At 39.4% G+C, this 14069-nt stretch overlaps 1 protein-coding gene across 2 annotated transcripts in view; it reads right to left on the reverse strand.

Moving 5' to 3' along the window:
• Positions 1–14069, reverse strand: part of morn3 (MORN repeat containing 3) — a 23717-nt gene continuing 9648 nt past the window's right edge. Inside the window, exons 2-5 of one of the 2 annotated variants that reach the window (XM_059988197.1) lie at positions 13044–13201; positions 11336–11495; positions 4990–5096; positions 1–3155 (exon numbers count right to left, since the gene is read on the reverse strand). In XM_059988197.1, the coding sequence (XP_059844180.1) occupies positions 3051–3155; positions 4990–5096; positions 11336–11495; positions 13044–13201 (530 nt within the window). In that variant the 3' untranslated portion in view covers positions 1–3050. Of the gene's footprint in view, positions 3156–4989; positions 5175–11335; positions 11496–13043; positions 13202–14069 lie in introns of both variants that reach the window. The other variant, XM_059988196.1, reaches the window with a different exon arrangement.

Below are 14069 nucleotides of genomic sequence, written 5' to 3' on the forward strand. Positions count from 1 at the left end.
TCAGAAATTTAATAATTTAATATACTAGAATTCAAGTTTATAAAAATAGAAATGGGGTTTACACCAAGACAATCTTCAGTTTATACCTTAATCTAAGCTTGGGTACATTTTAAAGACAAATACCATATGTGAGAAGTGCAGTTTCCATTTGTACCTGTTGAAATTAACCTATTATTTTTTTCATATTAATAATTAAAAATGAATGTACTCAATTTTTACAGTGCAATTCCATGAAAATGTCTGATCATTAGAATTTGGGTTTCTGTCTGGATTTTCAGTTGACGTCTGTTGGCAGAACTCATAAATTTTCCAACTTATACATGCTCTTGACATTTGAAATCTTGTTTTTTGGAAGAAGTCCTGCCTGATGTTCATCATGTGAATTTCGTTTGAGATGCAATGATAAGCATACACTGTGGAGAATGTAAAGAAAAACAAAATCTGCAAAACCTGGAAACCTTAAATAGGCACAAAATGCTGAAAACACGGCAGCAACTGCAGGAAGAGAAACGGTGTACATGTTTGAGGTCAAAGTCCCTGACAGGCTTCAGCCACAAATGGTAACTGACCCCAGTATTTCCGACATTGTAATTTGTGGAGAACACTGCTTCAGATATGGAATGACTCCAAAGGATACTTGTATCTCCAAAGCATATATCAACTGGGCTTTAAAATGTGCAGTTTAGCAAATGCTTCAATATAAATACAATTAATTCTCAAATCATAATTGTGTTTTGTATAGTGAACTGCCAATAATCCAGCACTTTTGACTCTTTTTGGTGCTGAACCAGTAGATGTTCCAAATTACTCCTTTCAATATGCCAATACATGACTAATCAGTCTAAAGAGAACACTTTCCAAGTAAATCAGGTGAGTTTAAACAACATGGAAATAGGGTCCAGTGAGCAAATGCCAAACCATTAAGATTTCCAAATGATGGATTATAGATTTATCAGAATTTTAAATGGCCTCAATTTATCTAAAGGATCTTTGATAAAATGTTTGATATTTGTCATATTTTTGAGGCACTTGTTTGCTTTTACTAATCAACACTGAGATTTAACTGAATGCAAATATGCAGTGCAATACAGTCATGAATGACATTTTTTTTCCTGTGCTGGTCATATCTTTAATCCCAATTATAAATTTGGCAAAAATCAGAAAACCTGAAATGCACCTGAAATAATCTTGTAGGCAAATTGTAGGTGCAATAGGTAATGTTACACAAAAAAGTCTGCAGATGCTGGAAATCCAAAGCAACACACACAAAATGCTGGAGGAACACAGCAAGTCAGGCAATGTCTAGGGAAATAAAATAACAGTCGATGTTTCAGGCAGAGATCCTCCTTCAGGACTGGAAAGGAAGGGGAAAGATGCTAGAATAAAAAGGTGAGGGTGGGGGGAGGGGGGTTGGGAAGGATGTCTAGAATGTGATAGGTGAAGCCAAGTGTATAGGGAAGATAAAGAGCTGGAGAGGAAGGAATCTGTTGCCTCAAAGGTCTAGTGTCCCAGCTTCAATCCTAACTTCTGGTGTTGTGTGTAAGGTGTTTGCATGGGTTTTCCTGGGACGCTGTGGTTTCCTCATACATCTCTAGGGCATACGGGTTGGTATGTTAACTGGTTACTGTAAAAGGTGTGAATCGTAGAGAAATGGTGGGAGGTCAATGAGCGTGTGAGAGGAGTGATTGGGATTGATGAAATTACAATAAAAACTGGAGTGGACTTGGTTGGTCTCCTTTGCGGTGAGAGGTAAAGTATATCTGCATAGTAGCAATTAGTGCAATGCTACTATGCCAGCAATCACCCAATCAGGGTTCAATTCCCTCTGCTGTGCAGGAGTTTGGATGTTCTCCCTGTGTCCACCTGGGTTTCCTCTGTGTTCAGGTTTTCTCCCACAAATTCCAGATTTATGGGTACACTTCTGTATGCGGAACCAAGAGACGGGTTACACTTTTACAGGCTGCTTCCAGCACCATCTTCAGGATATGTTGGTTGATGCATTTTGCTCTGTTTTGATATACTGTACCTGTGACAAATAAAGCTAATCATCCCTCTCTGTATGTTTTCAGTTGTACTGTTAGAACAGTGAGGTTAAATTTTGTTCTTGAAAGCATTTGCTAGTTATTCTTTTACAGACATTTACTGTTAATTTCATTTCCCCTCAAAGCTTTTTCTGGATCCTGAAGACTTTGAAATTTGTGTATCTGCTTGTGTCCAATTTAAAAATATTTTGTTGGTTTGAGGTTAATGTTTCTTTTCATATTGTATCAGTGTTTATCTTCCTCTATACAGTAACACCTGATCATACTAATTCTGGCTCACTCATCATCCTGCAAAAATTTCCCGACACATGGCCATCACTGTGTCAAGTAACATAACACTTCTCCACAAACACCAACTGGATAGTGAGGACACACAAGGGATCTTTTGTTTCTGTCCCACCTTCCCCCCCTCCCCCCCCAAATTTGCATTTAGCATAGTTCCCTCTAATGTTGAACTATTAACCTTGCATTTAGCAATTTAAACATGGCTTTCAATACTTAATTAGGTTCTAATTTAGTACTGAAAGCTGTTAAGAATCTATTTGTCAGAATGATGTGCTAAAAGCCGAAAAAGAAATTAGAAGAAATCATGGAATCTATTGTTCTAAAGAAATGTGTTAGTCACATGAATAGCTGATGGAATCTGGTAAGGGTGTCAGAGTAAATAAGGCAAGTAAAATAGAAACACATGAACAAAAATCTTGCTTTGTGGATAAAATTGTTGAGACTTGATCAATTACGTCCACCATCCACAATACAAACCAACCCACCAACACAATATCGATCCTCAGCACAGCAGAAGTGCTTAACCATTAGGTGTTCCAATTTTAGATTATTCCATGTTGCAAAACTAATGCTACACCAATATTCTGCTAGCGTTATTTCAGAAGCTTTTCACAAATTGCAAATGCACTATTTGTGATTATTTAAAGACCAATTATACAGAATGTCATTCTTCAAAGGCTAGATATACACCAGGAACATTCCAAAGCTTGAATTGTATGGTCTTTAAATTGTAGACGAGATGAAATGTTGATTGGAGGTCTTATTATCTTCAACCAGAAAATGTGATCTGGCTTCCTTTAATATAGCAGCAGGATTTCTTAGCTTTATCTGAAGAAACAAAATAAGACTTATTGCAATATTATCACGTGTACTAAAAAAATAATTATCCATGGTTAATCTAAATAGGGAGTGGCTATTAAACTATTCATTTAGTTTTAAAATCTTGTATTAGTTGTTGAAAAAGCTGAGTTGCTACAGCTTTTGTTCAAATGCTTTAAGAGTATCAAGTATTTGGGAAGTACAACTAGCCTTCATAGACGAGTTAGTATCAGTAGATAATCGGACTAATATGAAACCCTCCCAATAAGTTCTGATGCATGGCCTTGATATTGCCCATCCCCTCTGCCTCCCCAGATGCTGCCTGGCCCACCAAGTTTCTCCGGCAGTTTGCTTCATATTACAGTATCTTGTCTCTTTACAAAAGTTGTCTGAGGTCACCTCACCAGCCAGGATTCTGTTCTGGTGGGGCAAAAGGTTTCCCCTGGGGAGCATAGCCAGAGGTAAGCCCTCAGCACCATGGGAGGCTTAATTCTATAGGATGACAACAAAACTTGCTGATTAGTGAGTAAATTAGTAAAAAGATATACAGGAATTACCTGTAGACAGAAAGAATAACATAAGCATAGGTAAACTTGAACAACACACACAAAATGCTGGTGGAACACAGCAGGCCAGGCAGCATCTATAGGAAAAGACCCTTCGTCAGGACTAACTAATTTTGAGGGGTCTCGGCCTGAAATGTCGACAGTGCTTCTTATAGATGTTGCCTGGCCTGCTGTGTTCCACCAGCATTTTGTGTGTGTGTTGTTTGAATTTCCAGCACCTTCAGATTTCCTCGGGTAAACTTGAACCCTTGGGTGCTAGAGAGAGGAATAAATATACTGCAAAAAGAGAATCTAGGCAAGAGACTAAGCACCTTGCACTGGTCTTCATACCAGTAGAGAATGAGAATGCAACAAAAAAGTGTAAGGACCTAATTGTGGGATCCAGTGACAATGTGAATAAAAAAATCACAAATTTATAGCACAGGAAGCAGCCATTTAACTGACCCAAAGTTATCAATGCAAATTCAACATAATGCAGAAACTCAAAACCAACTAAACATCATGAAGTACTACAGAATGTGCTTGGAAAGAGACGATATCCTGAATAATAACCTTTTGATTTTGAAACTGCCTTGGTATATTAAAGTACAGTAAAAACATACTGAGTACAAAAGTCTGATGATATTAACACTCTGACCGGAATCATGAGCTATGAGGAATAGGTGAAAGGTGTCTGCACGTCAGATCGAAGATCTTGGTCAAGATCTGCATGATCTTATTGAAGGGTGAAGCATGTCGTCTCCTGTTCCATTTCCAATGTTCCCGAATTGAAAAGGAATACAGTATATTGCATGATAAACCAAGAGCTGGTATGCAATGGTACGAGGAAAAGTTATTTACTACAAAATTAGATGTAGTATTCTCAGAATGTTTCTCTGGATTTTTTTTCCAGTGGATTTTAAGGTGGCCAATATGGGACCTGTAGACCACCTACACCATAAGTGCCTGGAGATGTACAGTAGATCTGTGCTTTACAGGTATTAAATGCAAGATCCAAACACAGGGAATATCTGCATAGAGTACAAATAAACACTTCTCAGCAAAAGGTCAAAATGTTAAAGTTCTAATTTAGCACTAAGTGTCATGCTGACCTGGTAATAGAATCCATGTAACTGACTCAATTATGAAGATGTTTATGGAATAATTATTTAAACATTAAAGATTCTGAAACGTTACTTGCAGAAGCAAAGAACTAGAAGAATGCATGATAAACATAGCTGTACCACATATCATTTGTAAAAGTCAACCAGAAGTACAGGTCAAGTAAACTAAGATACCTGTGGTATTGGATAGCGAGTAGGATTAATAGCATCTTCTCGGCCAAAATCAATCATTTTACCACACTTTGGGATGTCGTCTACCCACACACCATCATATAGTTGACCTTTCTCGAAGAAAAAAAACTTTCCTGATCCATGTTTTTTTCCATTTTTCCAAAAACCTTCATAGCGATTTTCATTAGCTGAATAAACACAGGACTTAAGTGGTACATATAAATAAAATACATTTGTAGCATTGCTTGTCATAGGGTTATACTGTATAACCACTACATATATTGTACCCCACCGTTATTCTTTGGAGTGTCATGTTCTATTAAGTTAATATAAGCAAATTACAGATTTAATTTTGAAGCCTGATTATCCACAATAAGTACATGGAAGTGACTGGCCAAAAGGAAAAGTAACTCTTACACATCTAACAAATGTTTATGCTAAGCATTACAACAGGAGTTCTGTTTAATCAGGGTGCATCATCATAGCATAAGTGTACTGTCATCACATTTAGAGACTACTAATGGCCTGCAAACTCAGAACTAGAATTTTAATTAGCAATTAGCAAATAAGGAAAATTGGCAGACATCCTCTAGTATTAATTGGGTAATTTGAATTTTGGGGAATAGATCTTTAATGTTTATCATTAGTCTCCTGTAACACAGCAAATCTACTCAATAAATATATGGCCTATCAGAAATAAGATATGCAGGTGATTGCAGCAAAAAAGAATCTGCAGGAGAGACTAGGCAGGTCGATCTGTGTGAATAAAGGAATTGTCAATGTTTCAGGTTGAAAAAACGCTACATCAGGATAGAACGGAGATGTGAGAAATTTAAAGAGGAGACCCAAGATCATTGGTTGACCCCAACAGATGTATCTAATTCTTTATCCTTATTGCCTCAATCCAGAACCATTGATGGTAATGTCACAATCACCTGGTAATGTTTCTGAAATTTGCTTGATGGACAACTGTTGACTGAGACTTGGGTGAGAGCTCCCTTGATCTACTTTCAATAGTGATTTGGTGTCTTTTCCACCCCAATGCTGCAAAAGGACTATCTTCTCTCTTTTAAAAGATAATTCAGGCAACTCTGCAGTAAGAAATTAGGGTGATGTCAGTGTGCTTTCTCAAAACAGTGGTGTAGAACAGGGGTTCCCAACCTGGGGTGCGAAATGGAATTTCAGGGGGTGCGATAAAGAGTGCCTTGTGTCCTTGAGTGACAAGTCATTACTCAGCCAGCTGCCAGTGTGCCTTGATAAGTGGTAGTAACGTTTGTCCCAAGTACACTCCAGTCTCCTGCAGCCCGAGTCGAGAGAGACATAAACTCACTCCAGTCTCCCACTGCCTGAGTCAGCGTTGAGGATTCTCATCAGTGTTACCTGGTAGTTACAACTCAGAGTTGAGGAGTCTCAATGTTAGCTAGGTTACATCTTAGAGTTAAAAATCACCTCATAATGCCAAAATCTTTATACATCTCGAATCAACCATCGAGTAACGACTTCGCGTTAAAACCAAACCCACAGATAGTAGGTAAATTATTCAATTATAAAATTTCAAAAAGCCGCATTTTGATAAAAAGCAGCTGAAGTCATTCATTTGTATTTGTCTCAATGCATTAAAGAAGTTTTTGAATTTTGACGGGTTGTTTTCCTCTTAAAAGGTTTTTTTTCTTGTATTGTTGATAATTTTGAATTGTGTTAGTTATCATGGTTAGCACTGAGGTATCATGGTTAGCACTGAGGACTTTGAATCATGTGATGGGAGTTCACATCTCCAGTAATAATCAGAAATAGATGTGTAAATTCAGTAGAGAGTAGCCTAATAAGTCGCATCGCATCCCCATAGTATTTCCACCTGACGATTTATCTTGGCGTAACCGCAGATAATATCGTAATATAATATTCGAAAGCGTATTTCTCGCGATACTTTTGTTATAGACATGTCCGGCTGAGTAAAGCGGTCATCCCTGACTTAGTCAGATAGTTTTTCTCATATTAGCTCATATTTTTTCTCTTTACCCTTAACCCTTCATCATGTCAAAAAGAAGGAAATGGAATGATGACTATGTGTACTTTGGTTTCACTTGCACAACAGGAAATGATGGCTTGCAAAAACCCAAGTACATTCTTTGTAGCTTTGTGTTTTCCAACTCAAATCTGCAGCCATCCAAGCTTCAAGAGCACTTCAAGAACAAGTATGGCAGAGCTGATGTTGAAGGACATGATGTTGGGTCATTGAAAATCAAAAGAGCTAGTTTTGATTCACAAGGAACTCTTCCAAAATTAGGTTTGGTTTCTGTTGAAAAACCACTACTACTTGCTTCATAGAAAGTGGCCAAATCCAAGAAGCCCCAGACAATTGCAGAAGATCTCATCAATCCATATGCATTGGAAATGGCAACAATTATCCTGGGCAAAGGAGCAAGAAAAAATTTTGAACAGGTGCCCCTATCAAATAATGTCATTCACAACCGTATCAGTGATTTGAGCGAAGATATTTTGGACCAAGTAATCTCAGATGTCAGAGCTACTCCTCTTAAAATCTCTATTCAGTTAGATGAATCAACTGATGTCTCCAATTGTAGTCAACTCATCACATCAGTGAGGTATGTCAATGATGGTGCTGTGAAGGAAGATTTCCTGTTTTGTAAAGATCTTAAACAAACACAACTGCAAGGGATATGAAGCAGCTGGTGAAAGACTTACTTGCCAAACATAATTCAGATATCAAAGTCATTGGTTCTGTGTGCACTGATGGGGCACCTGCAATGCTTGGAAATAAATCTGGCTTTTCTGCATTGATGGAAAAGGAGATTCCAGACTTGCAAGTTACCCATTGTTTTCTTCATCGGCATGCTTTGGCACCAAAAACATTGCCTCCAAATTTGAAGAATGTCCTTGATAATTGTGTGAAGATCATCAACTGGATCAGGGGCGTGCTTTAAACCATTGCATCTTCAAATCATTTTGAGAGGATCTGGGAAGTGAGCATTCAGTTTTGCTTTTCCACACAGAAGTCTGTTGGTTGTCACAAGGACAAGCTTTAACCAGCTTCTTTGAACTGCGGGAAGAAATCAAAGTTTTTCTGGAGGAGCATGAATGTGATCTGGTTGGGGCAACGGAATTACAGGAATTCACCCAAATGCTGGCTTACTTAGCTGACATTTTCACTCATATGAATGACCTGAGTGTTCCTCTTCAAGGAAAAGGGATAAACATATTGAAGGCTTGTGAAAAGTTGAATGCCTTCAAAGAAAAGTTACGTCTTTGGCATCGAAGGATGGAAAGAGGCAGTCTCTCAAATTTTCCTTCATTAGAAGAGATGGTTAATGATGCTGGATCCATAACTCCTACTGTGCGTGAAGAAATTGTGGCTCATTTGGAAATGCTGTCAGAATCGTTTGATGGATATTTTGCTGCTGAAGACCTTAAGGTTTCAGAAGAATGGATCACAAATCCATATTCCTGCAATTTGGAGAAAATGTCAGATGATGAAGAGCTGAAGGAAGATTTTATTGATTTGCAGACAAATCGAGCTCTTGAAATGCAATTTGAAAGCAAGATTTTGGAGGAGTTTTGGTGTGCAGCTCTGGATATGTTCCCAAGACTTGGTGGAAAAGCACTCCGTATCCTCATTCCATTTGCAACAACATACTTGTGTGAATCTGGATTCAGTTCTCCTTTGTCAATCAAGACAAAATCTAGGAATCGCCTGAATCCACAGGCAGTCCTGCGGATTGCAGTCAGCAAGAAAGTCCCACGTTTTGACAAAATCATGAATAAGAAGCAGGAGCAAAGAAGTCATTGAATTTTATGTTCACAATTGGAATTGATTTTACTGTTTACAATTTTTTCTGAATAAATTAGAATCTAATTGCTCAATTTATATTTGTATTTTATGCACTGAGTTAAAAGCTTATTTTTTAAAGTTCGGGTTGTTCACCCGCAGTATTGTATGTGGTTCAATTTGTGGTTCAGTACTGTGTACTGTGTTGGCGCGTGGCCTAGTGGGCAAGGCATCAGACTAGTAACCTGAAGGTCACCGGTTCGAGCCTCAGCTGAGGCAACGTGTTTGTGTCCTTGAGCAAGGCACTTAACAACACATTGCTCTGTGACGTCACTGGTGCCGAGCTGCATGGGTCCTTGTGCCCTTCCCTTGGACAACATCGGTGGCATGTAGAGGGGAAGGCCTGCAGCTTGGGCAACTGCCGGTCTCCCATACAACCCTGCCCAGGCCTGCGCCCTGGAAACTCCAGGCGCAGATCCATGGTCTCTCGAGAACGACAGATGCCACCACCATACTGTGCACTTGGAGCTGATCCAAAGAACGCTACAGAGGTCATTCTTACCCTCGGCTATTAGCCTCTACAACTAGAGAAACCTATAGCTGGGGATGTGATGACCCTCTCCTGTTAGACTGTTTGAGGTAACTTTTTCTTTTAAATTCTTTACTTTTCTTCTAATATTTGTATATCTGTGCACTTACGATGCTACTGTGACACTGTAATTTCCTTTGGGATCAATACACTACCTATCTAACTGTCTGATCCAAGGTCTTAAGTTAAATCCAAATGATGGGTCTCAACCCAAAACATTCACTGCCCCCACTTCCCTCCACATATGCTGCCTGACCTGCGGAGCTCCTCCAGTACTTTGCTCGTTGCATTAGTTTATTATTATACACACCAGGGTGCAAAGAAAGCCCTTCGTCTGCAGGAAGCCCACAAAGCAAATGGTATCAAGGTTTATAATAAATACAACAACGAACACAAAACAGCAGAATGGTGCAAAGACTGTAGTGCAATCCAAAGTAATGAAAAACAAAATAATAAACTGACAATAGCAGAATAGCTGACAGAGATAGGGTTAAGAGTATGAGAACCTGGCAGCATCAGCAAGGATCAGTGATAGGGCCCTTGCTGTTTGTATTATCTATGTGCATGATTTGAATGTAGACATAGAAGGCAAAAGACAAGTTCACAAATGACACAAAAATTTGTAGCGTTGTAGATAGTGTGATAGGTATAAGGTTGCAGATATTAGTGAAATGGGAGTTTAATCCAAATATTATGTGAGGTGATACATCTTGGGACCACTCATGAGATTAGGACATACAACTTGAATGGCAGGGTCTTGGAGCACAAGTCCATGTGTTACCACCTTAAAGATCCTTGAAGGTGGCAACACAGATAGATAAAATGGTTAGAAAGGCATGTGGGATACTGGCTTCATTAGACTGCACCCTGAATACAGAAGTAGGGAAGTTATACTACAACTTTATAAAACCTTGATCAGATCTCAGCTGGAGTAGTTTGGTTCACCAAAGTATAGGAAAGATGTAATAGTGCTGGAGGGGTTGCCAGGTTTGGTTTTATTTACCCAGGATGAAACAGTTCAGATATTAGGAGATTAGAGAGGCCAAGTCTGTTCTCCCTAGAGTTGTTGCTCCCTTCTGTGCTTTATAACCTTGCCTTTTCATTAGAAAATGTCTGCTTTTTTACGAGGCCAAGTCGCGTGCACAACTCTGAACCCAGGACGAATGGAAAGCGTGCAAGGAGCTGGCCGGATTTGAAACCAAGACCATTCACCTCGAAGTCTGACACTGATGCCACGATGCCACGGGCCAGCACCTCCCTGGAGTGGAGGAGGTTAAAAGGGGATACGATTGAGATATTATAATTTAGGATGGGGCAAGAATGGAGTTATTTTCCCCATATCCAAAGTCAATAGAACTAAACAACATAGGATTAGGGTAAGGCAGTAGAGGAGATTTTCTTCACACAGTTGCAAGTACCTGAGGTGCATTGCCCAAGAGCATGGTTGTAGCTGGGTCACTGACAGCATTTGAGAGATGCCTAGATAAGCACTTGAATTGCTGAGGCATAGAAAGCTATGGATCAAGTGCCAGGTGACAGAATTAATACAGAAGGGTACCCACTGGTTGGCATGGATGAATTGGGCCAAATAGCCTGTTTTTGTGCTGTACGATTCTAACTTGAGAAAATCTAAATCAAAAAAAGAGGTGGAATATCTTATGTTGTAAAGTGGAACCAAGGAGTATAGAAATATTAATGTCGCAATGATTTTATTTTTGGAGGAAAGTTTTAGTAATAAACACTTTTTGATTTTAAGGACTACTGAATAAGTGGCTAAAAGATAAAGGTGGTAAAAGACTTTAACTATGAAATAAACATAGATGAGCTCTAGAAATAAATTTGATTCATTTAATTCTTTTTTTCTTAATGCAAGCTTATTTTTTAAAACTGCATTCAAGCTACCATTGTCCAGTTTAGAAAATTAGTGATCATCTTAAATAATCCTAGTAAGTATCTTGTAAAACGCTACTCACCAAGACGGAGCATTCCCTGACCATGGGGCAAGTCATTAGACCATTCACCTTCATAAGTAGAGCAATCTGCATAGTACATTCTACCCCAGCCGTCCCTCTTATCGTAATACCAATGGCCCTCATAAATATCATCATCTGAATAAAAGTTGGTTCCCAGGCCCTGCCGATATAAAAAAATAATTCAGAACAAAGTCAAAATGATAATTAGCCCTTCATGTCTGACATCCAGGAAAATCATGGCTAATCTTTTTCATCAATGTCTCCATCCTGCAATAGCCTTTGACTCTTTAAATATACAAAACAATTGGTCTTACTTGAATATCTTCAGTGACTGCTCAGTTCTTGGACAGGTAATTCCAAAACTGCACTAAAAAATTATCATCTCAGTCATTAATCGGCAAGAACTCATCTTGAGATTATGACTCTTGGTTCCAGACTTCAATCCAGAGGAAACATTGTCCCTGTATATCTCATATTTTCACTAAACTATTGGGAGGCCATTAGGCCCATCAAGGCTATGCCAGTTCATGGAATAATCCCATTCTATAACACATGACATTCTTTCATAAATCCATGTCAATTCTGCTAGATCTTTTATTTTCCTTCATTCTTAATAGATTCTAGCATTTACAATACCACTGATGTCAGACTAAATTATCCATTATTGTCCATTTTCTCTCTCTTTTACTTAAAAAGTGGGGTTATATTTGCCTACTTCTAACCTCTGATCAGTTCTAAAATCTATAAAGTTTGTGAAGATAACCATTGCATCCACTGCCTTCATAGTTATTTTAGTTAAAACTACAGATGATGGTGCCATAAGACACAGCACCAGAATTGGGCCACTCAGCCCATCAAGTCTGTTCTGCCATTCCATCATGGCTGATTTACCATCCCCCACTTAACTCCAGTCTCCTGTCTTCTCCCCATAACCACAGACACCATGACTGACCAATAACTTATCAAACTCTGTCTTAAGTATACTCAATGACTTGGCCTCCACAGCCGTCAATGAATGAATTCCACAGATTCACCACCCCGGCTGAAAAAATTTCTTCTCATATCTGAATGGCTGTCCCTCTATTCTGAGGCTGTGCTCTCTAGTCCGAGACTCAACCGCTATAGAAAACAGCCCAGAGCCATTAAACGGTCTTCATATTTTAACCTTTTCGTTCCTGGAATCATTCAGGTGAACCTCCTCTGACCCTCTCCAATGCCACTGCATTTTTTTCTTAGATAAGGGCCCAAAACTGTGCACAAGACTTCAAGTGTGGTCTGACCAATGTCTCATAAAGCCTCAAGCATCACCCCTTGCTCACGTAACCTCTCTAAGTGAATGCATTTGCCTTCCTTACCACTGCAAATTTGCAAGTTGACCTTTAGGGAATCCTACACACGATTATAGGATTTATTGGTTTCCAGTCCTTATTTCCCAATATAATTTTTCCTGATTATCTCACTGTGAAATGGTCCTATTTTATCTTTTGCTGATATTTTTACTTATGCAATAAGACCATAAGGTATAGGAGCAGAAGTTGGCCATTCAGCCCTTCAAGTCTGCTCCCCCATTCAATCATCACCTTTTACTGGCTGTTTTTAAATTTCTGGCTTAGACTAATTGACATTCAACTTTCCTTTTCTGTATCAGAGACAATGCTATTTTGAATAAATAACTATTGCTTAAATCGTGAAAACATTCTCTGCTCACGTGTCTTTTGTCATTCTTCCATTCGCCCGAATATACTTTTTTAAATTCTCCACTGACTGGATCAGGTAAGCTGTAGGTTCCAAAGCCACTTCTTTTTCCATTCTGCCAGTCACCATCATAAATGGCACCATTAGATTTCCACTTCTGTGTTCCCTTTCCTGTTTGCATTAAAATATAAATAATGGGAAATAATTTAAAAATTGGAAATTAATGTTGCCTTCTTTTAGAGCTTTCAATCTGATTCTTTTAAAATATTTAGCATTTGAGCACATCAAAGCAGCCTCATTCACCACAATCTTCCACTGAGGCATTATCTGTCATAAGGTGGGCATTGGGAATGTACCCAAATGCAAGACACAGACACTGAAGTACTAGGGAGAGGACTAGGTGTATCAAGAAAGCAAGGGAAGTGGGGAAGAAACAACACTGGACAAGACACAGGCACTGGACAAGACTAGGAGACAGGACTAGGACTAGAGTAGGAAAATGGGACCTGGACAAGGAACTAGGAACCTGGTCAAGGACTCTGAGCTAGAGCCTGGGTCTTGACTCAGGCTTGGACTCTGGATCCAGGCAAGGACTGGACGTGGGACTCCAGGGCTGGACAAGGACATGAAGCTCAGATTTGGTCTTGATCGAGGGAGAGCAAACCAGAAGCAGGGAGAGGCGTAGCTGGACACAGACACTAGCCCTGGATGAGACCAGGGCCTACACTACAACTTGGACTTGGGACACAGACTGGAACCTCCTCAGAGCCTTGAACTGGAGCACAGGAACACAGAGCCAGGACCTCTCCTTGGGAACAGGACACAGGACCAGGACTCATACACAGACACTAAACACAGGGACACAAAGAGACAGTACCAAGCTCAACAATAGATAGTTCCTCCTGTTGGCGTGGCAAAGCTCCAGGCTCACTCCAGTGGCTGAACTTGACGACAATACAGGCGAGGACGCAGGCATGGGTAGCCAGCAGGGCTTCAGAGGGAAGAAAGGGAACAGTCCAGCCTCAGGGTAACAGCAAAA

Source organism: Hypanus sabinus, chromosome 13, assembly GCF_030144855.1.
Source record: "Hypanus sabinus isolate sHypSab1 chromosome 13, sHypSab1.hap1, whole genome shotgun sequence".
NCBI lineage: Eukaryota > Metazoa > Chordata > Chondrichthyes > Myliobatiformes > Dasyatidae > Hypanus > Hypanus sabinus.